General features: G+C 45.1%; 1 protein-coding gene across 4 annotated transcripts; it reads left to right on the forward strand.

Moving 5' to 3' along the window:
- The first annotated feature begins 363 nt into the window (after positions 1-363).
- Positions 364-23,785, forward strand: KLHL24 (kelch like family member 24). 4 transcript variants are annotated; one of them, XM_063166475.1, is made up of 9 exons: positions 364-467; positions 565-667; positions 3,963-4,047; positions 7,779-8,766; positions 13,648-13,832; positions 14,723-14,841; positions 15,871-16,059; positions 16,517-16,705; positions 17,841-23,785. In XM_063166475.1, exons 4-9 carry the CDS (start codon positions 7,847-7,849, stop codon positions 18,039-18,041), a joined length of 1,803 nt encoding a protein of 600 aa, XP_063022545.1. In that variant the 5' UTR covers positions 364-467; positions 565-667; positions 3,963-4,047; positions 7,779-7,846; the 3' UTR covers positions 18,042-23,785. The 4 variants fall into 4 exon arrangements, with proteins under 4 accessions (XP_063022545.1, XP_063022547.1, XP_063022546.1 ...); XM_063166477.1 differs by lacking the exon at positions 3,963-4,047; XM_063166476.1 differs by lacking the exons at positions 364-467; positions 565-667 and adding an exon at positions 938-1,102.
- Positions 23,786-24,342: the final 557 nt, after the last annotated feature.

The following is a 24,342-nucleotide window of genomic DNA, read 5'->3' on the forward strand; positions in this document are numbered from 1 at the left end:
TGCAGTTTTTGTTGTTTGGGGTCCTTCTTGCTTTTCCAGGCAGAGGATGAGAAATGGACTAAAGGCTCTCACTCCTAACGAAGTCAAGCAGTTCTGAGTTTTAGCTCTGCAGGAAAATAGTTGAAGGTTTCAATTGTTTAAGATCTGTGTGAAAACCATTCACATACCAAAATCAATTGACATTTTCAGTTTATTTTCAGAACTCAGCCTTTTAAATTTTAATTAATAATTCAAACTGTTTCGCAAAGCTGCAATTTACCTGACCCCAGGAGAAATCAGAGCTTGTTTAGCCTATGAAAATCTGAGCCTGCTTTGCTCCGGGGGGGGTCAGCCCTGGAGTCCTGAGCACACTCTGCTCCTCTTCAGGTTTCAGTGGCAGAGCACAGTGGCTGCTGCCGGGGGCACACGGCTGGGTGCGCGTCCTGGGAACATCCTGGGCTCGGAACACTGCGGGGGTTCACCCAAAGGTAAAGATCTGTAATGCCTGGGACTGATAGCCAACATTTGGGAGAGCAAAGTAGGGGGGAGCTAACAGAACTTGTATTTTTTCCTTTCCCTTGGCAGTAAGGGGCCGGAGGGGGAGGTCATCCTTCTAGGAAGGAGAGCAGAGCCAGTTACCTGCCCACATCAGCTGCCCGGCGTTGCATAAGGCCTCGTTTAGTAGCAGGTAATGATCTTAATTTAAGCATGCACGTCCCTGCCCTCGCCTCGCTGCTCTGCATTATGGGCTTGCGAGTTTGCTTATGCTAAAGGGCAGAACAAAAATAAATTTCCATACTCCCAGGCATGTTCCATCAGCCTGTGTTGGAGCATGGGCCAGTGTCCAAATACTTCAGATATGAAGTGAATTTGGGCTCCAGGACAGGCTCAGACCTGCTCATGAAATTGCAGGGCGATGACACCAGGGTCCTGCTTTTATATTTGCAGTTGACTGGCTGCCACCACTGGGACCCCCAGCTGTGACAGCAGAGCTCTCTTTTAATGTGCTGGCTTAAAGATGACCTTGGCTTTCTGTGGTCAGCAGGGACAGAACACTCTGTTTTGTGTTACTGTTGAAGAGGAACTGGAAATTCTGAATTAATTGGGTGGAGCTGTAGCTCAGGTAGACAAAGATTCTATCTTGGTTAATTTTTTTCATGTAATGATTTTTGTTTTGGTCGTGTCGGCTGAACACCCACCCCAAGACAGGGTGTTGTTTTCAGTCTGGGAGCCGGCTCTTGCTGGAGAGCTTCGCTAGGGCTCCCCAGAGCCGGCACAAGGGACTGTCCCGCTGGAAGGTGCCCTCCCGATGCCACCGCTTGCTTCGGTGCACCTGAAGCTTTAGCCGGCTCACGGGGCGGGGTGGGATGGGTGTATTTGTGGGGTACCTGGGCTGTGCTCCCCCTGCCCCGCAAAGGGACGGCGATGGCAAGAGCTCGCAGCGACGGCAGCTGCTGCCGCCCAGCGCTGCTGCCATCCCTCGCTCTCCCGTCCCCGCCGTTTGTCCCGGCTGCTCGCGGGGCGCTGAGGGGCCGTGTCCGGGCGGGGCGGCAGAACTACAGCTCCCAGGGCCGCGCCGAGCGGTGACATCATGTGCGGTGCCTGGGAGGTCACATGCCCCGCCAGCCCCTTTGTTTTGAGCGGCGCTGGCAGCGCGACCGGCGGCGGAGAGGCCCGAGCGCGCTGCACCGCTCCGGATCGCACCGCTCTGCTCCGCGCCCACCGCCCGGCCCGACCGACCCCGGCCCCGGCGGCGGCGGCTCCCGCGGGGCGCAGCGCGGCAGGGCGCGCTCCCGGCTGTGAGTGCGGGCGGCGGGGCGCGCTCCCGGCTGTGAGTGCGGGCGGCGGGGCGCGCTCCCGGCTGTGAGTGCGGGCGGCGGGGCGCGCTCCCGGCTCTGAGGGCGAGGGTGCGGTGCCGCACGGCGGGCCGGCAGCCCCCGGGGAAGGCGCGGAGGGCACTGCGGGACAGCCGGGGCGCGGGACAGTCGGGGCGCGGGGTAGGCCGGCACCGTTAGGCGCCGCGGAGGGGACAGCGCGGCCGGGACTCTGCTGGCAGCGCGCGGCGGCGGTGCCACGTTGGGGTAGGGCTGTGGGCAGCGGCGGAGCCCCGGGGCCCGCGGCAGTGCGTGCCCTGCGGTGTGCGGTGCTGCTGCTGCTGTTGTTGTTTCTGTTATTTTTATTGTTGTTGTTGGTGGTGGTGGTGGTGTTGATCTCCCGGCGGGCGCTGCGCTCCCGGCCCGGCGGGCAGAGCGGGCGGGGGGCGCGCGGAGCCCCCGTGGCCGCTCCGTGCCGCGGGTCCGCGCGAGCCCCCCGAGCCCCCCGCGGGCGCGGATTGGCCGCGCGGGCGGGCGGGGGCGGGGCCGCGGGCGCGGATTGGCCGGGGCGCGGGGGGGCCGCGGCGGGGCCCGGGGTGAAGGTGAGCTGGAGGGCGGGCCGGGAGGAGCCATTTTGTGCCGCCGCCTCCGGCCGCGCTTCCCGGGCCTGGGCTCGGTTTCGGTGCCGCGCTGTTCCCTGCGGCAGCGGCTCCCGCGGGCTCCCTGCCCGGCCCTGCCGCGGCTGGGCGCGGGCGGGTCCGTTCTGCAGCTTTCCCCGCCGCGCTCCCGGTCGCTTGGGCGGCCCGGCCGTGCTCCAGCCCGGCGGGGGCTGCCCCTGTCGGGTGTGCTGGCATCTGGCTGAACCCCGGAGCCCTGGGAACACTGTGGCCGGGGCTCGGGGTCGGGTTTGGTTCAGCGAAATCTGAATCACGTGCAAGAACGACAGCGAAGCCAAAGGGGAAGGATTGGAACTTTTTCACTGTTTCTTACCCAGACATGAATAATACTACGCAGTGTGCTTTTTCCGTACTTCTTTCCCCATTTAAGTTGGTTTTTTTCCCCTCTGAAGGACCTTTTCCTTTACAAAACGGTACATAAAGGGTTCTGCAGTTTCAAGGTGTCCCTTTTCAATGCTTGTTATTGTTTTGTTCTACTTAATAATCGTGACTGTCATGTTCAAATCAGTTCCTGTTTTTTGCTGGGTGACTTTTGAGGCCACTTAAGGCTTTTTTGTGTGTGTGTCACTAGCTTGGATTACTGTTAAATTTTGACATTCTTTCTTTTTTGGAAATCACTATAGTCTCCTGCATTAGAATAAAAAATTTCTTCAGTTGAGCTCTTATGTTAATCAGTTCGATCACAGTCAATTCTTGTTTACTAGTTAATCAGTATTCTTAAAGACTTCATCTTAGACATTCCAATCCTCAGTATCCCTTGTAAAACAAGAATTTTTATTAAAAAAAAATTCTTCAAAACCAACAACATTTTTGGTCTTTTTCACTCCACAAAGAGAGATGAAGGAAGGCGAAAAGTTGCGTTTGTTTTTCTTGTCAGAGGGAAAGGTTACGCTCTTTTTCCCCACGCCCTCTTCCTTTCCAAACAAGAAGAGCACGTGCGGTGGTTCAGCCCAGGGCTGCGGGGGGGTTTGTTCTCCCTGCCCCTCGGGGTCTGTTACCTCTGCCCCTCGGGGTTCGTTCTCCCGGCCTCTGGGGATCTCTTCTCTCTGCCCCTCGGGGTTTGTTCCCCACCGGCCTCTGGGGGTCTGTTCTCCCGGCCCCTGGGGTTCGTTCTCCCCTGGTTTTCAGGGTCTGTTCTCCCCGGCCTCTCGGGGGTCTGTTCCCCCCTGTCTCGGGATCTGTTCTCCTCTGCCTCTCCGGGTTCGTTCCTCCCGCCTCTCGGGATCTGTTCCCCCCCTGCCTCTCGGGGTCTGTTCTCTCTGCCTCTCGGTAACCGCGCACCTGAGGCGTCGCCACCGCCTTATCTCCCATCACAAAACCAACCTCAGCTGCAGTTCCCAGGCCTGGCACGAAAACACCGTTCCCGTGCTGGGTTTCGGTTCTGGGGGGTGCTCGGGTTATGTTCGGGGTGCTGTGCTTACAGCGGCAGCACCCGGGACCGGCCGGTGCTGCCGGCTCGGCCCTTCCAGCGGCTCCCTCTCTCCCCTCACAGGCCGTCAGCGCTCCGGCCTCGCCAGGTGCTGGCAGCGGCAGACGAGGGCTGGACATCGCCTCCCTGGAGCCCAGCGCAGCCTCAGGTACTCGAAGCTCACCCCGAGGGCGGGCTCCGGGGCTGGGGCACACCTGGGGACAGGGTGTCGCTGGAGGGCCTGGCCCGGAGCTCAGGGACACACGGGAACCCGGCTGCTGGCACTGCTGAGGGTGAGGGGAGAGGGGAAACGCACACCGGGGGCTGCAGGAGGGGAAGGAGGAGTTCAGTGCAGCATAACAGTATTTTATGTAAGGGGATTCACTGATAGAAGGTGTCAGGGTGAACGTGTTACAGACCTCTTCTGGCAGCCTGTGAGTTGGGCCTGTAGGGTATTTCTGAGGAGCAGCTTGTGTACACAAGCTTACAGATAGTGTAGGTGAAGGAAATAGAGGAACCTGAACTCGTGGTGAACCCAGCTTAGCTCAGAAATACGTGTGTGTGAGGTAACATCCATGTCAGAGCCATGTCTGTGTTTGGAAATAGTTTGTAAAACCTGTTGAGTATACATGTGATTTGTTTTTCTTTTCTAGTTTTTCAGACTAAACTAAATGCTTAAGATCCTTCTTGACCCTTGCTCAGACAAGCAATCCAGTGGATATTGTATTATTTTTTGATTTTTGATCAAATAATTCCCAGGACTTGTCTTTGGGGAAAAAAACTGTGTTTTTCTTTTGTTTTGTTTAAACTTACTGAAGAGATCTGAGTGTTAAATTCTGTGAATGACTGGTGTTTTACAGTGCAGGGTCTGTAGGCAGATAAGGCATATCTGCATCCAGGAGAGGTGCAGACAGGTCTGTCCTGCCGTGTTTCCCCCCTTTGCAGATATCCAGCTCAGCCTCAGGCACAGGTTCCCCTCTGCCTTTCCCACTTTGGCAGCTGGAAGGTGACATTTCAAAACTGCTAGAGCAAGATTTGCAGGAAGGCAACACGTAAATGTGATAGAGCTGAGCATGTGACACTGTTACTGATAGGCTTGTGAAATTGTTGTGCTGAAGCAAACCTGCAGAAGTAATTAACTGGGCAGAAGCTAAAGGAAAGTACATTTAAAAACAGTTTGTTCTGCACTGAAGTGGAGTTCTTTCTCCTTTTTAGTATCTTATTTGTGATTTTAAAATATTTATCCCCTTGAGTAGTTTTTACTCTGGATTTTTTTTTCATTCTCCCATTTCATTAAACCATGGGGACCTTAAAAATAAAAATTGTTTGCTGACCACTAATTTTGTGATGTTCCAAGCATAAAGAAGACATTGCTTCCTTCAGTGAGCAGTTGTAGCCCAGAGCCCTTGTTTCTGGTTATTAATGATTGCATAACACAGTGCTGTCTTAACTTCTCACATAATGAGAAAGATATCATCTTGAAGGATTTTTACTTAGTTGCTGTGTTTTGCCCTCTAATGCAACATCAGGGTCTTGCTTTTCATTTCAGGCTGTCTTTGGAGAAGGTCCATTAGCTTTTGTGAAATTCATCTGATTTAAATCTGTGATGCTGGAACTGAGCCTTTTGTGTTTATATTTATATTTGCATTGTTGTATTTCCCTTTGCTGCTTTGTGTCTGCCCACCTCCTCATGCGAGTCGTACCTGGTTAGTTGCAGCTGAAGTTCAGTGCAGGATTTTGGCAGCTGGGGGTGGTTGGTGTTGTTGTTTTGTATCGGCAGTGTCATTCCAGGGTGAGGTGGTTGTGCAATCCGTGGGATAGAATGTCAGCTACAGATCAGATTGTCCATTTGTGCCTCGTTAGTCCCTCTGAAGCAATCAGTTATTAGATAGGCTCGTTGCAACAGCGTTTTTCAGGCATCAGTGTGACAACTGGTCCTATTTTAAGTCAAATTAAAACTAATATTTTGTAGGGTAAATGAGCCCCAGACCAAGAATCTACCTTGTAAATTTGTGTAAAAACTTTTACTGGGAACGGAATAGTTTTAGAGCCTCTTTTCTCAATGAGTGAAGGGACAGCCTGCATTCTTTCCTTGCTGTTTGCTCAGATGGTGCCTTTTAAAGGTGCTGTGTAAAAAGGCTGTTTAAAAAAAGCACGTTCATTGTGTTCTATATTAAGTGGTGACGTGGCCAGTCTGGGACTGGGTAATTGCAGCTCTGAGGATGGGAGCTCCTCAGGAAATGAAGTTGCCGTGAGGAGTTGGTGTTTCCTGACTGTGGATTCAGGGAAATTGAATAAAATCTTGGGAGGCATGAAAAAAATTTCCATGAACTTAAAAATAATTCAGTTTGTGGCCTTGTGGACGTACAAATAAATATTACAAGCATTTGGAATTGTGCCACTGCCAGGCCCAAGAGGGTGCTTTGCCAGCCTTTTGCTGCCTCAGTATGTCCTGGTGTACATTCCTCCAGGTCATTTTTAAGGTCAGGAGAGGCAAAAAGCCCAGTTGTGGTAGATTGATTGCTCTCACTAACTCTTATGTGCATTGTTTGCAAAGTCAGCTGCATTTTCTTCACCTACACACTTTAATATTGGCACATGCTAACGTTTGAGTGTTTGATTTCTGCAACTTCAGTGCTCTGATAATGTGAGTGTGTGTTTGCATGCTGGGAGGAACCTTTGCACTTGTACTTGAAACTGGAAGGTGTTCAAGGAAAAACTTGTGCTGATAATTCTTTGCCAGTAGTGCTTTGGAAACACAAAATTTTGCTGTACTCAGCAAGTTGCCCTTTGTTCATGTTTCCAGTAATTTTACACAAAAAATGTAGTTCATCTTTCATTCTGTTTTGTGTGCCAGCAGTTTACAATAATTTTTAATCAAGTCATAGATTATCAGTGAACTGATTTTTAGATGTTAGGAGTGAGCAAGTAAAAACTTATGGCCAAGGTTACTTGTCAAGATCAGAGGTTATTATTTAGCTCTAGTGTTATAAGACTTCATTATGATAGACTTTATAATGAAAATGAGTGGTTACTCAATTAAATTTTTGTTTTTAAAATTTCAGTCTTCCCCCCCCATCCCCTTTTTGGCTAGTGCTGTTGTTATATTAGTACTTTGGAGGCTCCAGCTGAAATGAGGATCACACTGGGAAGGGGAAAAGTTGAAGCTGTTGATCATTATTCAGGACATTTTTGGCTTCTGTTAGCCCGGCGATCTGCTGGAGCTGAGATCTTGAGATTTTTTATCTTGCACAGCAATGCAGTACCAGTCATTCTGGGACAGTCAGAAATTGCCCAGCATGTCCCAGCCAGCTCTTTCCTGGGTATGTTCTGCATTTAACACCTGGCAGTGCTGCACTGCCCTGGGCAAGGTGCACACTAATTTGCCCTGTGCCACCTCCAAGAAAGGTCACCAGTTCTTAGAGTGAGCAAACAAGTATCGTGTCTAACGCCTGTGATGCAGCTCAGAGTGTGTCAGACTTGTTGCTTTCTGGATCAAGGCAGGCGACTTGGTTCTGAGCATCAGCACGACGGCTCACTCTCCGGGGCCGCTCGGGCCAGTGACACACGCAGACACCAATGTGGTGGACGGTTAAAAGGCGTTTATTACTTCTTCTCATGGGGTCTTATAGTCTTAAGAGTCTCTACGTCAAAAGGAAGTTTGTCTTCTTTATCTATAGTTAGTAAAGAATAGAAAAGTACTAGGTAAAGAGTAGAAAGTTACTGGCATTACTGTTAGTAGGGCAACATTTTTACTGTTAGTGAAGCCACATTCTTAAAGTAATCTCTTATCTTAGAAGAACAAAGAGTCCTAGCTTTCTGTGACATCGCGTAATCTTCCGCAGCGCCTTTTCCCTATCTACCACACAGACTGAACACTGAGGTGTTTTAATTTTTCAGACCGTTGCACCGAGAAGGAGAAGCTCTGCAAGTTTTTCTCAATGACTCTATAGCCAACTGATGTAACAATGGTACTAATATTGGGACGCAGACTGAACAGAGAGGAGAGCGGGATACGAGATTCCCCTGCAACCAAGCGGAAAGTCTTTGAAATGGACCCAAAATCCTTGTCAGGCCCTGAGTTTTTCGACTTCTCCTCGGGATCATCCCACGCGGAAAGCATTCTCCAGATCTTCAATGAATTCCGCGACAGCCGCCTGTTCACGGACGTCATCATCTGCGTGGAGGGCCGCGAGTTCCCGTGCCACCGCGCCGTGCTCTCGGCCTGCAGCAGCTACTTCAGAGCCATGTTCTGCAACGACCACAGGGAGAGCAGGGAGATGCTGGTGGAGATCAACGGCATCTTCGCCGAAGCCATGGACTGCTTCCTGCAGTACGTGTACACGGGCAAGGTGAAGATCACCACGGAGAACGTGCAGTACCTGTTCGAAACGTCGAGCCTGTTCCAGATCAGCGTCCTGCGCGACGCCTGCGCCAAGTTCCTGGAGGAGCAGCTGGATCCCTGCAACTGCCTGGGCATCCAGCGCTTCGCCGACACGCACTCGCTCAAAACGCTCTTCACCAAGTGCCGCAACTTCGCGCTGCAGACCTTCGAGGACGTGTCCCAGCACGAGGAGTTCCTGGAGCTGGGCAAGGACGAGCTGATCGATTACATCTGCAGCGACGAGCTGGTGATCAGCAAGGAGGAGCTGGTGTTCGAGGCCGTCATGCGCTGGGTGTACCGCGCCGTGGAGCTGCGCCGGCCCGTGCTCCACGAGCTGCTGACGCACGTCAGGCTCCCGCTGCTGCACCCCAACTACTTTGTTCAGACTGTGGAAGTGGACCAGCTGATTCAGAATTCCCCAGAGTGCTATCAGCTGCTGCACGAAGCCAGGAGGTACCACATCCTCGGAAACGAGATGATGTCTCCCAGAACTAGGCCACGCAGGTAAGGGAATTCTTTTGACCCTTTTTTCTGCAGAAGGACATAATTTGATGTACTGATGTTTGATATATGCTTGCCTGGAGAAAAGTCTCTTGCAGATTATTTTACTTTGCTAAACTGTGGAGCTGCTGCAGTTACACTTTTGTACTTCCCCACATGCATGAAGCTCACATGTCTGAGGATGTGCATAAATGGGGCCTTTTACACAGAGCACTTTGTTGCTCTGAAAAAAGGTAAGTGAAGTTATGTTACCTTGCAAGTAAAATACTTTCTTAAGGTTAATGTTTGCTAGGGGTGATCTGAAGTTACTTCTTAGAGTAGCAGTGTCTTGAAGAGAGCTTACTGTGCTGTGGCAGGAAAACCACTCCATTTCCCCAGCTTTCTTTTTGTAACAAAGTCATGTAAATGTACAGTATACCACAAAGGATGTGGATGGGGTATTATGTTTTCAGAGCATTTCCTTGCTACATCACAAATATTTTACAGATGGAGTAGCACATGTATTCGTAATAGACAGCAGAGCAACAGGTTGTTAACTGTAAATAAACCAAATATTGTATTTTTAAAGAATCATGAAACAGTTCCTGAAGTATTTTGTGCTCATTTGGTGACATTTTAATAATTCACAATTGCTGCTGCTTAATAATGTGTTACACAAATAGGTGACTGAGGTTGCAAGAAGAAATGAGGAAGAGTCCATTAGTGGCATTCATGAGCAATGGCTATTATAAATTTTTTCCTGAAAAATATTTTCCTTGCATCATGTCAACGATAGTAGAGATGATAGTTCATGGTTAAGTCCAGCTGATTTGAGCAGTTTTTAATAAAACTGTATGTTACTTTAAGGTGATGCAACGATGGTCTAGACAGATTGTATTAGGAGTTACTCCTCTTTGTTTACTCTTACTCATATGTGATTGCTCTACTGTGACTCTGCAGGGAACCTTTATTTTTTTGGCAGGTGTTAAAGCTTGCTTAAGGGGAAAAATAAACCACTTGGCAGTGTTTGCCCCATTAGTGGCTTTCCAGTCCTCAGTCCTGCCATGAGAGCAGAAATTCATCCTGAAGTCCCTGAGCCCTGCTCCCCCCCAGGCTTTCTGGGCCGTGCACTGCCGTGGGAGGTCCTAGCATGGGAATTGCTGCAGTGCTTGTTCCTGGGCTGGAGGGAGGGAGCAGGGGAGCTCAGACAGCTGGAGGGGGCTGTGAGCTGCAGTGTTTGTTTGGTTTGCTGTTTGTTCTGCTTTTCTTACTCACTTGGCTGAGGAAGGCAAATACACTCAGGAGTTCTGTCAGTGTGGGGGATGTATGTGCTTGAAATTCTGAATAACCCCGAGTGGGGCTCTGATGAAGTACCTTGCCTAATGCAGGTGATTTCTGAAGCTGGGGGGTTTGTTGGTTTTACTGCTGAGTTTATTAAGCTGCAGTGGGAGTTTGAGTAGGTAGGAACAAGAGAAGTAATTTACAAAGAGAAAAACTGGCTGGCATCCCAGCAGGAATTTTTTCCCCTTTTCTATATTACATTCATGGAATAGTTCTTTGTCATTTGTTTCTGTTGTCTGTTTGTTTCCGTTGCCTATAGCAAAAAGGGATCATATTTTGAAATAGTTGCCAGGTTCCCCTTCCCCCATGTTTTCACCAGCCTTTTCTGGGCATTTTGGGGAGCAATGGAGAGCTCTTTCCTTTTTTCTTGCCTTCCTCCAGTATCTTTTCTATATAAACTGTTTCTAAAAGGAGACAGGCTACAGGATAAAAAATTCCCACACCAGTGCTTTTAGTGAAACTTTGGGATATAAATTGTGATCACTTGTATGGATATGGATGCACCCGTGGGTGAAATGTGTTCTACATGTTTTTTCAAAGAACAGACTACATTGCAATTCAGTTTGATTTTTTTTTTTTTATTTTTGAAGCCAGTGAAGAGTTACCCAGCAATTTAAGAGTTAAATAAAAGTTTCCAGTGTGGCATAACTGTTGTCTTTGCCACTAAGGCAGCCTTGGCAGGTCTTTCTGAGACAGCCTTTCAGGTATGGGCTTGCGACAGTGACACCTTGAGGCTGTCCCTGCTGCTCCCAGCCTGTCCTGTCCCTGCTGTGTTACACAGCAGGTCTGCAGCTGAGGGCAGGCAGTGAGCAGTGACACACTCCCCCACCCCAAACTGTGTGTGCTTTGGCTTATCTTCAGACTGTCATCAGAGCTGCTCTTGGGCTGGCTGGTACCTGTACCTGAGTGTGCTCTCAGCCAGAAATTAGGATGTTTACACATTTGAACATGTCCTTTTTGCTTGCCTTTGGAAAGCTTTAATGGTGTTCTTTCTTTTTCCCACTTGGAAATGGGATTCTGTTTCACTTTGCATTTTCTCTGCTACCTCATGTACTACCCAAAATTGATTTAACAGCGAGGAAGAAAAAAGTAATGATTTACCAGAATTTGTCGTTTGTTTGAATTTCTGTGATTTGTTTTCTGAACTTACCATGGTTTTGAATGTGATCTGTTTGAGCTGCCCCAAGTTCTGCTGTCCAGCTCATGCTGTGCTGGTCGTGTTTTCTCCTCAAGAGGTGTGTGTGGAGCTCAGGACCCCTGGAAGGCCTGTCCTTGGGAATGCATGGAATTGTATGGCACTGATGATTGTCTTCCACCCCTTCACTTCTGTTTAATGCCCCTGTTCTTGGTGGGATGCTGTCTCCTCAATGGTTACAGCCCATTTTAAACTGTGTTACTTTGCTCACACTGGTGCATCTCAGGGCTACAAGAAGGGCTTCCTGTACCGCTGGTTGAGGTCACAGCTTTTTCTAACCTTCATTTAAATATAGCCTTAGTTCTTTTCTGGAATTAGCCTTTGCCTGGATGTTCTTTTTGTGTATTCCTACCACATTTTACTTTTTTTAAAAGTGGGTGTGCACTCTGTCATTTGAAAACAAAAATTTTGAACTAACTATAAAACCTGCACAGTGCGAGACTCGTTCAAGAAAATACAATGGAGAAAATTTCTCTTACCTGAAGAAAGAATCTGGTCATATAGGTACTAAAATGTTAGGAAAATTTTTTTGTTCTCTTTGGATTTGAAATACTGTGCTAAATTAATATTTTCTTGAAAAACCCCATTTCATAAAAAGCTCTCTCTGAGCAAAGTTGTTTGGTTCATTTAGTTTTAAACCAAGGATTGATGATCTGTCACAGTCATCCTTTCAGTGAGTGAATGGAGGCCTCAATTCTAATCTAGAAGGTAATGCACAGGCAAACCTCTTTGTACACAATTAGCTGGTGTCTTTGGGCTTGCTTCTAGGGCAAATTATGAGTGTCTTGCTTTTAGGGAAGTTCTTTTCCTGGGTACTGCTTTGTTGGCACAGGAAGTTCTCCTCTCTTACCCCTTGAGAGATTCTTTTCAGAGTTGTTCCTCAGAAAAGCAAAAACCAGTAAACAGTAAATACATAGAAACCAGGAAGGAGAGTGACTGCAAAGCTGAGCAGCTGACAAGAGTTTCTTCTGACAAGTTCAGGTGTGTAAGTGCCATTCCTCAGACACATCTCATTGTTCCCATCCTGTAGGATGTTAGCATTTAGCATTTCCTTTGCCTCTTTACAGTATTCTGGGTAAAAACATGTATGGAATATTTCAGTTTGGTGTGGGGTGACAAGGAAATAGAAGGGCTCACGAGTTTTATTCATGATGTCTCAATACAGGGAAAGCCTCATCAGGATTTATAGGTGAATACGGGCATAAGTTCATGTTGGGAACTTGAGGGACAGATTGTGTAACTTTTACCTCAAATCCAGTCATAAATCTTTATTTTTGAGAGAAGACTGTGGTACTCAGCAATGGCATGAATGTCTGCTCTATGAGATACCTGTTCACAGTGGGATCACAGTAGAAAGCACAACACAACAAAAAGGCTCATCAGAAAATAAATCAATCTTACATTCAGTTTTGCTTAACTGACAGCAGTCCTTGAAATAACTATGTCAGTGCAAAGTGCTTTAATTTTAAAATGCTCTGGAAAGAAAGTTTGACAAATGCTGACAAGAAATCAAAAGTCTGAGAGGGGGAATAAAGGTGGTCACAGTTTGATTTGCACATTAAACATAGTTGGTTGATTCTCTACATTCAAATGTACATTAAGTTCTGTTAGATAAGTGTTGTTGCTGTTGTGAATATAGAATATGTATAGTGCAGAGGCATCTGGTTAGTAGAACAATAATCAGTGTGTGTGGAATAGAACTTAAGTCTGTATGGGTACATTGCAATCTGTCTAATGCCTCATTTATTCCCACTGAATTGTAGTTTTTGGTTTTAAGTTTGAATTTTTGTTTCAGTATTCCTTAATGTTTCCTCCTGTCACTGCTGTTTTCTGTTTTACTGTGCACTGGCTCTAAGGTTTTTTGGTTTTCCTCATTTTAGTGACTACACTCCTCCTGCTTTAAACACTTGGAAATTTAGGTGCTGTAAAGTATTATTACTTTTGTAAAGCTCAGGAGGGGGAATGAGGACTGATTTCATTGTGGAATAGATTGTATATCTCATTGTCTCTGCGTTGGCTTGAACTCTGTTTCTGATCTACATGTACAGTGAAGGAAAAATATTATTATAGTAAGAGCTTTCTATGTTATTTAATGACATGGTTTTTACACAGAACATTGTGCAGTGCAGCTCCACCACTTACACAGGAGTCCTGTCAGTGTGGTAACCTGCTGTGTAATGAGACAGCTGGAAACAGTGAAAACCTGTTTGCTAAATGACTCTTCTATTTTCTTTTTTCATTGTTGTTAGGAAATTAAAGCTAAATAGTATTTTTTCTGATTTTCGACGAGTTTTGAAGACAATGTTGTTTGGCCTCCATGTACTAATAAATATCCCCTACATCTGAATTTTCTGTGTTCACTTTTTTAGATCAACTGGTTATTCTGAGGTGATAGTTGTTGTTGGAGGCTGTGAACGAGTTGGAGGCTTTAATTTGCCCTACACAGAGTGCTATGATCCTGTGACAGGAGAGTGGAAGTCACTGGCCAAACTTCCAGAGTTTACCAAGTCTGAGTATGCTGTGTGTGCTCTGCGGAATGACATCCTTGTTTCAGGTGAATAATCCTAAACTATCCAAGGGTTCTTGCTTTGTTTGCTTGGTTTTCCTTGTGTCCTGTTGGTGGGGTGTGCTTGTTTTGGTTTGTTTTTTAAGTGGTGTGGAACATCTTTGTACTGTGAACTTCTAGAAGCTCAGCTGAAAGTCACTTGCTGCTGTGAGCACCAGCCCCAGCACAGTCTTACTGTAAACAAAAGTGTTTTCTGGAGTTCCTGTTTGGCATGAATCTGCAGTTTTTTACAGCTGATTCCAGGACATCAATTGTGTTTAAAAAGACCAGCTAAAGGCTTTGAAATATAGCAGGAGCCTGTGTGCAGCAGCAGCTGGGAAAACTACAGATAAAAAATCCCAAGCAGGCTTCTCCCAGCAGCACATTCAGGCCTTTAGCAAGGGGAAATTACAGGTGCAGCTGGTGGTTCAGCCAGCAGGCTGTGTGTGTTGGGTTAACCAAAGCAATTTCTCCTCAGGTGTGTGTGCCTGTGTCATTGGAACAGAGTGAGGAGCCAGGGAGATGCTCACAGAGCAGAGGAGGGGGTGGGAGGGATGTGCCACAGGCAGGGCATTTCTGGGGGTCTCATCCAGGTCTCAGCACTACAGGAAATCTGAAGGGCTTGGGCAGAAGCCATTAAAATGCATTCCAACTTCAGGGAATAATCTGGTGTGATCTCAGCATTATGGGAAAGTGTGAGGAAGGCAACTCACTGTGTGATTTTATCTTTGAAATCCACTGCAGATTACTTATTGAGTGTAGTGTGTAAATACTGGTAGATTCTTATTACATCCCAGAAGGAGATGTAAAGTTTTCACTGCCCACTCTAGAGAAGCATGTCAATAATTAGCATTATCCATTCAATAATTATTCAGATTGGCATATGTTTCATTTTAAAGGTGGAAGAATCAATAGCCGGGATGTCTGGATTTATAACTCTCAACTTAACATTTGGATCAGAGTTGCCTCCTTAAATAAAGGCAGATGGAGACATAAAATGGCTGTTCTTCTGGGTAAAGTAAGAGAAGTATATCTTAATTTTTTTATAGTGGGAATGTTTGCTGTATATAAGGAAACAGAGGAGAAAATACTTAAGTATTACTTTGTATTTCATACCTAATAACTTAAAAAATATTTTTATATTTTCAAGTAAAATACTTCAAACAATTAGGCTTTTCATCAGACACTACCCATGGACATGATAATCATCTTACTGCTCATCTATTTTTTGGGGTTTTGTTTTTTCATCATTGAAGTGGCTTATTTCAAAGAAGCAGTTTTTGGGAAGCAGAGAAGCATCTGGGCATCTGGATTTGCCTGTGCTTCAAAATACTGTCTTACATTTATATTGTTATTAGCAGAAACTGATAGTGCTCTGAAATTAAGCAAACACGTCATGTGGAAATGGGAGGTTTTGCTGTATTTTGAAGGCAAATATGCCTGACTATAAAAGCACTAGCTGGGGCTCCCTTACTGAAAGTTAGACAAGATGTGCATGTGGTGTCACTTGGTCTTCTTAGAGATGAAACGTGCAGCTAAGCAAGCAGAGGGATGAAGGTAATCACAAATAATGAGGAGCTCTGCTTCCTAAATATGAAAGAAGAGACAAGAAAGTAGAGTTTACAAACTGAGAGGAAGAAATACTTCAGTAAGCAAGTAGGGAAAAAGCAAAATGCCAGAAATGCAAAGATAAACTCAGATGGACGCTTGCTGCTGTTGTTGAATGTTATCTAAAAAAGAGAAATACAGAGGAATGCCTTTTCTAACAAATGCTATTCAAAGAAGAAGTTTCTACTGCAGTATTAATAATACTGTGCTTTGGCATGTGTTTGCAGTGTCATTCCACATGTGACTGAATGGAACTCTCCAGGGAGTCTTTACCTGTTACTTTCAGACCATGTTCTTCTCCTCCTCCTGTGTATAAATAAATGTGAGCAATGTGTCCCTTGACGGAGCCAGCAGATCAGCTTTAGAGTAATTTAATGAGATATTTAAGTGCAATAGCTGCTGCAGACACAAGCTGATGTGCTGTCACCCCTGTGTGCAGGTGTACGTGGTGGGAGGATACGATGGGCAGAACCGCCTGAGCAGTGTGGAGTGCTACGACTCCTTCTCCAACCGCTGGACCGAGGTGGCTCCCCTGAAGGAGGCTGTGAGCTCCCCAGCTGTCACCAGCTGTGTGGGCAAGCTCTTTGTCATCGGGGGTGGCCCTGATGACAACACCTGTTCTGACAAGGTCAGTTGGCTCTCTTGGGTTGCATCTTCTGTTCACAGCAAACTGGATTAAAGCCAGGTCCTGCAGGAGATCTGCTTGAGCGTTTTTGTGCTGGGTGGAGTGTGGAGTTATTCTAATACAAAAAATACTGAGTAGAAAATGCTAATTGAGCAATACACTGTTACTGTGGTCTTTCTCATTGGCTTCACAAGTTCTGTGAATTCTTAAGTGCTGAATAGTTAGAACATGGGTTGGACTTGATGATCTTATAGGTCTCTTCCAGCCTTGAATTTCTGTGATTCTGTGAAGTGGGAGTGTTTGGAAAACAATATCAAATATTGCTTGTATGTATAAATTATTGATACGTGGAGTTTGGGGAGGCGCTGCTGCCTTGTCTCTCCTTGTGTGACCTGTGTGGGCATGCCAGGCTGTTCCTTCAGCTGGGCTCTTAGTCTGAAAGGCCTGTTTGTGTGTCCAGGTTCAGTCTTATGATCCTGATACCAATTCCTGGTTGCTCCGTGCCACCATCCCCATTGCCAAGAGATGCATCACGGCCGTGTCCCTCAACAACCTGATCTATGTGGCTGGAGGGCTCACCAAAGCCATTTACTGCTATGACCCCATTGAGGACTACTGGATGCATGTACAGAATACATTCAGCAGACAGGTAACTACCAATCAAAAACCCAAAGACAGCTGAAAGGTGCTTTTTGACATTGTTATCTTGGCATTTAATAACCATACATTTGCTTAATCCTAATAGAATCACAACTCTGATTCCATTCTTGCTTTACCTCTTCATCTGTGTAACTCAAAACATCACAGAAGAGGAAGTTTCTAAACCAGTAGCTCTTCCGCTGGCTCTTCAGCAGTCCAGGCTTTGCTTGAGAGGTACTACTGTTGGAGAATAGTGTAGTGGATGATGATTTCATTGTATAGACATTACATTCTGTTGTATGTTGTCATTTAGAAGGGAGTAATTTCCTTATAATTGATTAAAGCCTTGCAGTGTAACAGGAAGTACTGAAGGCTGTTTTTTCAGTGTGAAAAAGCCCCACTGTATAGCACAGAAAGTGTCTGGCCTGAGCAGTGAGAATTCTCTCAATTCCACATGGGACACTGAGCAGGATTGAGAAGTCTGCTCAGTAGTGAAGTGTGTGTGTGCAGCAGTTACATTTCCCTGTGTTTTAAAAACACCAATCACATATTCTATAGTATTACCTAAGAGAAATTAGTTCTTTTTTCCCCAGCCTTCCCTCTGTTCCTCTGTTTTAATCTGTGTTCTCTATTTAACTGAGTATTTTTCCATGCCTGCTTTTGAGGAAGAAATAAAATCCTATCTCTGTTTCAAGTAAGACATAGCACTGTCTTTTCTTGTGCACTGGTTTTAGTCATGCCTTTTTTCCTCTCCACATTTACATCCCTGTTCATTATCTGTTGCTCCTCTAAGGTGCTTCTCCTTTTTCCCATTCTTTGCATTAATAGTACCTACAGTGGTCCCTTTTCTGAAAACCTTTGTTCTCTCCTCCTTTCCCTATCTCAGATCTTTCAGTGGTAAGTACAGTGTTCCATTGTTCCCTTTATCTGAGCTCCAGGTAGGAAAGGCTTGGACCTGAAATAGTCTTGTGCTGCTGCTTTCCCTAATTTTTGTGCTTTGTGCACTGGCCCTTTCAGGAGGGAACATTGTAGGCCAGGCTGTTTACAGAAGGCAGAGTGCTGCCCTCCTGCATGGGGGCAGACACACACAAATCAAGTCTTGCTTTTTAAATAACCCTGTGTTCCCTTGTGTTTTCTTGCAACAGGAGAATTGTGGCATGTCTGTGTGTAATGGAAAGATCTATATCCTTGGTGGAAGACGGGAAAACGGTGAAGCCACAGACACTATTCTTTGTTATGACCCTGCCACGGGCATTATCACAGGAGTAGCAGCCATGCCCAGGCCAGTATCGTATCATGGCTGTGTCACCATTCATAGATATAATGAAAAAGGCTTTAAACTGTAACTTTTCTTTGCTTGAAAAAAGAAGAAGAATGAATCCAGTGGTCTGCTGCAAGACAGGCTTTTTAAAGATTCCTGAAGTGGGAATTCCCTGCCTAAGTGTCATATGAAAATTCTATCCAGTGCCTTTAGAAAAAGGGTTAATTTAACTTACCAAACAAGTCTACAAACCTATCCAGTAAGCAGAGTTCAGTTATATCTGCTGTGGGCTCTGATATGAGAGCAGGACAGTGGTCAGCAAGTTTGCCTAATGTGTCATTAGTAATTAAAACTTGGAAAGCTTTTGGGGAAAGTGCCTTCAGCATCTGTGCCTGTGTCTTTAAAAGCAATATCTTCAAGGTGTTTCCAGTTCTACTAATGGGAAAAATGCATAAGCAAGTAAATCCCAAAGAGTCATCCTGCATCATTACCTGCAATTTAAAAAACTCAATTACAATTCATATGCATCATTCTTAAAACCAACTAGATTCTTTTTGTCACATCATGCATGGGTTGAAATTAAAAACACAAACAAAAACAACAATGCAAAAAGCCAAAACAAAACCAAAACACCAACAAAACAAGCTACATTGGACAAATAAGAGAATCTCTGAGAAATGCTTTCTTCTGAAGGACAGACTGGCTGTTTGGTGAGCTACTGCAACACAACTGCTGTGATGCCTGTATACATTAACCCTGTGGAACTTACTCATAGTGCTCATAAATGTCCAGCAGAGAAGTACAAGGCTACATGACATGGAAAAGCAGCGGGTTCAGACGTGCACCTGTGAGGCAAAGTTTGAATCACAGTTTTTACCTTTTTGAATAGTATGGGTGAAGGCTGAGAGTTATGGGGTTCACTCTTTGCTCACTGCAATGTCTAAACTACTTAGGAAGTAAAGGGATGTTGAACTCTGCATTCTCACAGTTTTCTGAATCGTGTTATAAATTACCTGGTGATAGAGGTGGGGACTTGAGTTTGTGCCCTACAGGTTATAAATTGCTTTTTGGATGTCTCATCTGCAGAGATGGCAGAGTATCCAGCAAGTATTTCTTGGCCTTTCTTCAGACAATCACTTACTGTAGCACAGTTAAACTACTGCATAAGCTGCTTGGCCACAGATAAAGAAATTGTGGAAAGGTTCCTCCTTTCACCAGAAAAATATCTGGACCTGTCCATGTAGCCATATGACGTGTTTTGGGTAATTCTGAACCCTAGGAAGCACCTGCATTTTGATGCACCACCATTACTGGGTTGGGGTTTTTTCAGTAAAGGTATTTTTTTAAGTCCTCCCTAGATTTCTGTACTAGGATTCCTTATTTCCAGTACACAGTTGTACAGTTGAGGCACAAAGTTAATAAAAACTGAAATAGCACTTGTGAGATGGAAAATGAATAGGATTGTCTGTGTACCAATTTCCTGTAAATCACCAAAAACCTCAGGAACTGCCTTCCAAAGGAATTCTGAGGACAGCAGCCAGTAAGGAAATTGGTCAGTGCCAGGGCAGAAAAACCCCATAAAACCCCTGCAGAGCCAGCCCTGGCCTCGGGATTCTGGTCTCTGTGCTTGCTCAGGAGGGTGAAAACAAGCACCATCTCTGGAACGTTGTTTGTTCCACTGGACTTTCCTCATCTGTTTTCCCAGAGTATTTCTTCATGAGATGGAAATTCTGACCCTCAGTGAAGCTATGCCAAACTGGGAGTCACCATTTTCAGTAACATGGTCATGAGTTTTAAAGAGCACTGGGAGCTGCACTTTGGGATGCATTAACTTGTAACCTCAGGAAAGGACACAAATTTCAGTTTCTGGCTGAATACCAAACACTGCTTTTGATATGGTAAGAATAGTGATAAAATACAAATCATTGCATATCAGTGATGTAATCAGGAGGTCAGTCCCTGAGCATTCACATTGCCCTAAAAAGAAAATCCATTGATATAATGTAAGACAAATGAATCGGGTAAATTAATCCTTTTCTAAGTTTCATCTGTTTTGCTCACCAGGTTGTACTTTGAAATGGCAATTTCTGCCCCTGTGAATAGGGTCTGTTGATTGCAATGGTAATTGCCCTGTAACTGACTGTATGTACTAACAGCATATATAGCTTGTGCCATTGTTGTAAATAAAAATGACAAAGACTATAGGAGCACTTCATTACAGGTGCAATTTGAAAAATATCCTCCTTTCCTTTGATTTCCTCTTGTTTGTATTCAGACTTGTAATGTTGTCATGCTCTACTGTTTTTAAACAGTGCTCATTCTGTAGGTATAGAACAGTGTCATTTAATCTGTGTTTATAATACTGCACTACTCTGTAAATAACAAGATACTGCTTTCCATGGTTTTTAAGACTAATTTTATCGTTTAGTTGTCTTTTCTTACCAATTTATGTACTGTTACTGTTACCTGTTTTTGAAAATGACAGTGTTTAATGAACCAGTAAATGCAGAAATGTAGATGCAGAAAACTTCTGCTTACAGTTCTTCAGAATGTGTATCAAAGCTGAACAGTTACAGGTGTGGAGCACTGCTAAATGGCAGTTACCTAAGCAATGATTTCTTTAAAACAGGCAGTGAGTTTTTCCTCTTGATTGTTTACTCTGTAAATAATTTGCACTTATGGCCTTCTATCTTATAACAGTTATTTTTAGATATACTAGAAAAGAACAATTTGACCTTGATGTAATGAAAATGTGCCATATTTCTAGAAGGATGCATTAATTTGGAAGTTGCATTCCTGAGCCACTTGTTCTCCAATGCATTTCACTTAGGTAGAGATGGATTCAAAGATTTAACCTCTCACTCTTATGCATATCTAGATGCTTGCAGTTTATGGGCTTGAGCAGCAAGTTGGTTTTAGCTTTTCCTTTGTCTCAGCTAGGATAGAAAATCATTAATGTCATCTACTATAATCAAATTATTTCCGTCATAAATGGTAGTAGCTCTAGAGCACCTGCACGAAGATGTAACTTCTGTCCATCCATACATTGAAGGGCTCAAACATCTCCAAGTCACACCTAAAAAATAAATTCTAAAAATTGTCTTCACTCTGCTAAACAGAAATGAGTAAATATTTTTCTTCTGTTTTGATATCCACTTCTGTTCTTAGCAGTGTGATGTTAATTGAAGACACAGTTGATGCCTTCTTGCAGCCAGGCTTCTGGAAGGTTCTGAATCACTTACTGATCAGTGCAGCCTGTAGCCCTCAGCTTGTGGCTGAAGCATTCCCCTTTTACAGCCATCAGCCACAGAACATTGCCTGCTCACCTGGTAGTTGTAGCTGTAGACTCCTTCCTTGGGAGTGGTTCAGCAGGCACAATCTGTGGAATCTCTTCCACTTTATACTGTGTGTCTGGGGGATTGGGCACTGTGCTTCCCCTCCAGCACCAAGGGGTCCAGACTGAACTGTTATTTTTTTCCTTTGACTGGCACCAATGCTGTTCTCATCAAAGGCAGCTTTGTTTGTACTCTGCTGAAGCAGAGATGTTCATGCAGATTATGTTGATATGGACCCTTATCATAATTTAGTGAAGCTTTTTAAATAGTATTGTTAACATGGCAAACTTTTGAGAGAGGCTGATGGTGGAGGAAGAGGAAATGCTCACGTGGACAGAGATCCAGAGGAAGCTTTGGTCACCTGTGCTTGAGAGCAAGGATGCTGCTGCCTGTTCAGTTTTTCCTCAGACAGCTGAGTTGCCCTCATTCTGCCAGGCAGACCCTTTGTTTGTCCTGTTTGTGTTTGCCTTGCTGCACGGACAGGACAAGCAGCACTCCCTGCCTGTGACTCCACATTTCCCCTGCCCGAGGCGCAGGGGGTGCTGCTCAGCAGAGCCGGGCTGAGGCCAGCCCTGGAGAGCAGGGACAGGAGAAAAGCATTGGAGCAGGCTCAGAGGTGGCAGGAGGACACCCAGTGTGGCTGGGGGTTCAGTTTGGCGGGGCTTGCTGAAACCACGGTGTCCTAAGTTTGCAACTCCAGATGCTGAAACTCAGGTGGTAAAAATGGTTCATATTTGTCAATTCACTGAACTCAGCTGGAGCAGTAAAGATGCAGACATGCCAATGTGTGCTAGTGACAATGCTCAGGAAAACCAGGGCTTCATTTTTCTGAATTGCCCAAATAGGCACGTTGCTGTGGGGTTCTTTTTTACCACTGAAGAGGGCAAAACCCAATTCAAGAGCATTAAGAATCTCACAAGACTTGATCATTGTGAGGCACAATGAATATTTTCATCTGAATGTAATCTTACGTACACAAGAAATGACAAATGAAATGATTTATTGTGCTTGGTTAAGAAAATCTGAGCACCATATACTCAGAAAAGGAGCCTAGAGGGTAAGATGAAATTGCTAAGCAGAAACCTGCTATCTGGTTGGGGGCCAAGCAGTGCTTTGGGTTTTGTAAAATATGTTTAGCCCACAAGTTTCCTCAGTATGGAATTATTTCAGATGGCATTAATTAAAGTGGAACACGATTGTGTAACCAGCAGCCTCCCACCAGGCCCAAGCCAGCTGTGACTCTGTTCCCTGCTCATTGCCTTTGTGTCACACACAAGTTCATGAAAACATTACTGTCTAAGAACTGTAAGCTGTTTGCAGGAATATTCCTTTTTTCCTACTGTAGAGATCCAGTCAATACTAGTATGTTTATGTGTGCACATCTGTATGTGAATTATTTTGTGATCATTCTCTGATAAAGGCCCTGTGTACAACTTGTTAATAGTGTAATTAGGGCTTAGTTTGTATGATTAGCTCCAAAGAAAATACTGTGTGTTAATTTTGAAAATACCTGTGCCTTGAATTCACCTGTATTTTTATCTATTGTGAAGAAGAGCTTGGATTACTCCTCCCAGTTTTTTATCTTTATTATGATTGGTCTGACTGTCCAGACTGTTAATGTCCTCCTAGGAGAAATAAATCTTGCCATTCATTAATTAGCACAGTTAAACTTCTTGTTTAGAACATGCCTAGAATGCTTCCATTATTACAGTGCTATGGCAGATTTCATCTAGAGAAATCAGTATTTGTTTTTTTCTATTTTTTGTTTCCAGCAACACCTCAGTGACAAAGGACTGAGTTTAGTCTTTGACTTCCTGTCCTTAACATGTGCAGTTTCTTGTATTAGTCAGTAGCCTCTGTGATATTTCTGAACTCTCCAAAGTCATCAACCTCTTGTTCAAGATACAAAATATGAAGCAATAATATGGTGCAGCATGGCAATAAGCAAATCAAGAGACTTGAATGTAATGTACTGTTACTAATTTCATCTGTGTAAATGCTGGACCTATGAGTCATTCTCCTTCTGGTGCACCTGTAGCACTTTGGAGTTGGATTAATAGGAACTACTTGGCCATGGAAAGAGAGTTTACCTCCTGAACTGTTACTCATATGATATTTTCGCCTGAAATCATATTTTCATTTTCCTTTTTTTGCTGAGGAAAACAGCAGTTCTTGTTATTCCTTGCCAGTTCCTTTATTTACTGAAACATAAAAGCTGTAGTTCCACGGAGAGCTGATCTTGCCCTCAAGAACAGCCTGGTGCAGCACAAATGACATTTGAGCAGGAAAGCTCAGACCACTTACTGTGTGCCAGACTCGATGTAACAGATCTCACATATAACATTAAGGTCTTCAGATTGTGCTGACAGTAGAAAAGTGATTTTGTAATGTAGCACAATTGCAGTAACACCTGTTATATTTAAATATACTTCTTGCATAATTCTTTGAAAGTTTTTTAAAGTTCAGTATATCTAATAAACATTTGCCTTTTGAATAGTTGACTGTGGTTTATTTAGTTTATGAGAAGTTCCAGGGTGGGGCTGGGTGGTACAAGGAGGAAACTCCCTGCTGCTGTGTTTGGGCCGTGTATCTTGTTGGATTCTGCCCCTTGTGCAGCCTCTCTCCTTTGATCTGTTCTCCTGCCTCCCAGTCTAGGTGTTTCCCTGCTCATATTCCTCTCCTACCAAGGGGAATAAAGCAAGCTGGGGGCTGCACAGAACAGTCAACTTGAAAGAAAATGGGAAAAAGTAAAAAGCAGGGGGTGGGATGTGAGATATTGGTTAATCCTGGGTATTGTGAATGGACTCAGAAGGCAAAACCAGCATAGGAAACTGGGAAAAGGTAACAAAACATCGGGAAGGTCACTAACAAAACATGGCTTGGAAATAACCCTGTAGGTTTGTTCTCCTAAAATCAGAGGCTTGGCAGTCTCAAGATGCCACACACACGTGGCAGGGCAGGGGCAAGGCCTGGTAGAGCCAGCTGAAAACGTGGCAGGCCAGCTGCAGCTCTGGTGAGGCCAGGCTCAGGTACAGCCACACACTGGCTCTT

Source organism: Melospiza melodia, chromosome 12, assembly GCF_035770615.1.
Source record: "Melospiza melodia melodia isolate bMelMel2 chromosome 12, bMelMel2.pri, whole genome shotgun sequence".
In the NCBI taxonomy this organism is placed as follows: Eukaryota; Metazoa; Chordata; class Aves; order Passeriformes; family Passerellidae; genus Melospiza; species Melospiza melodia.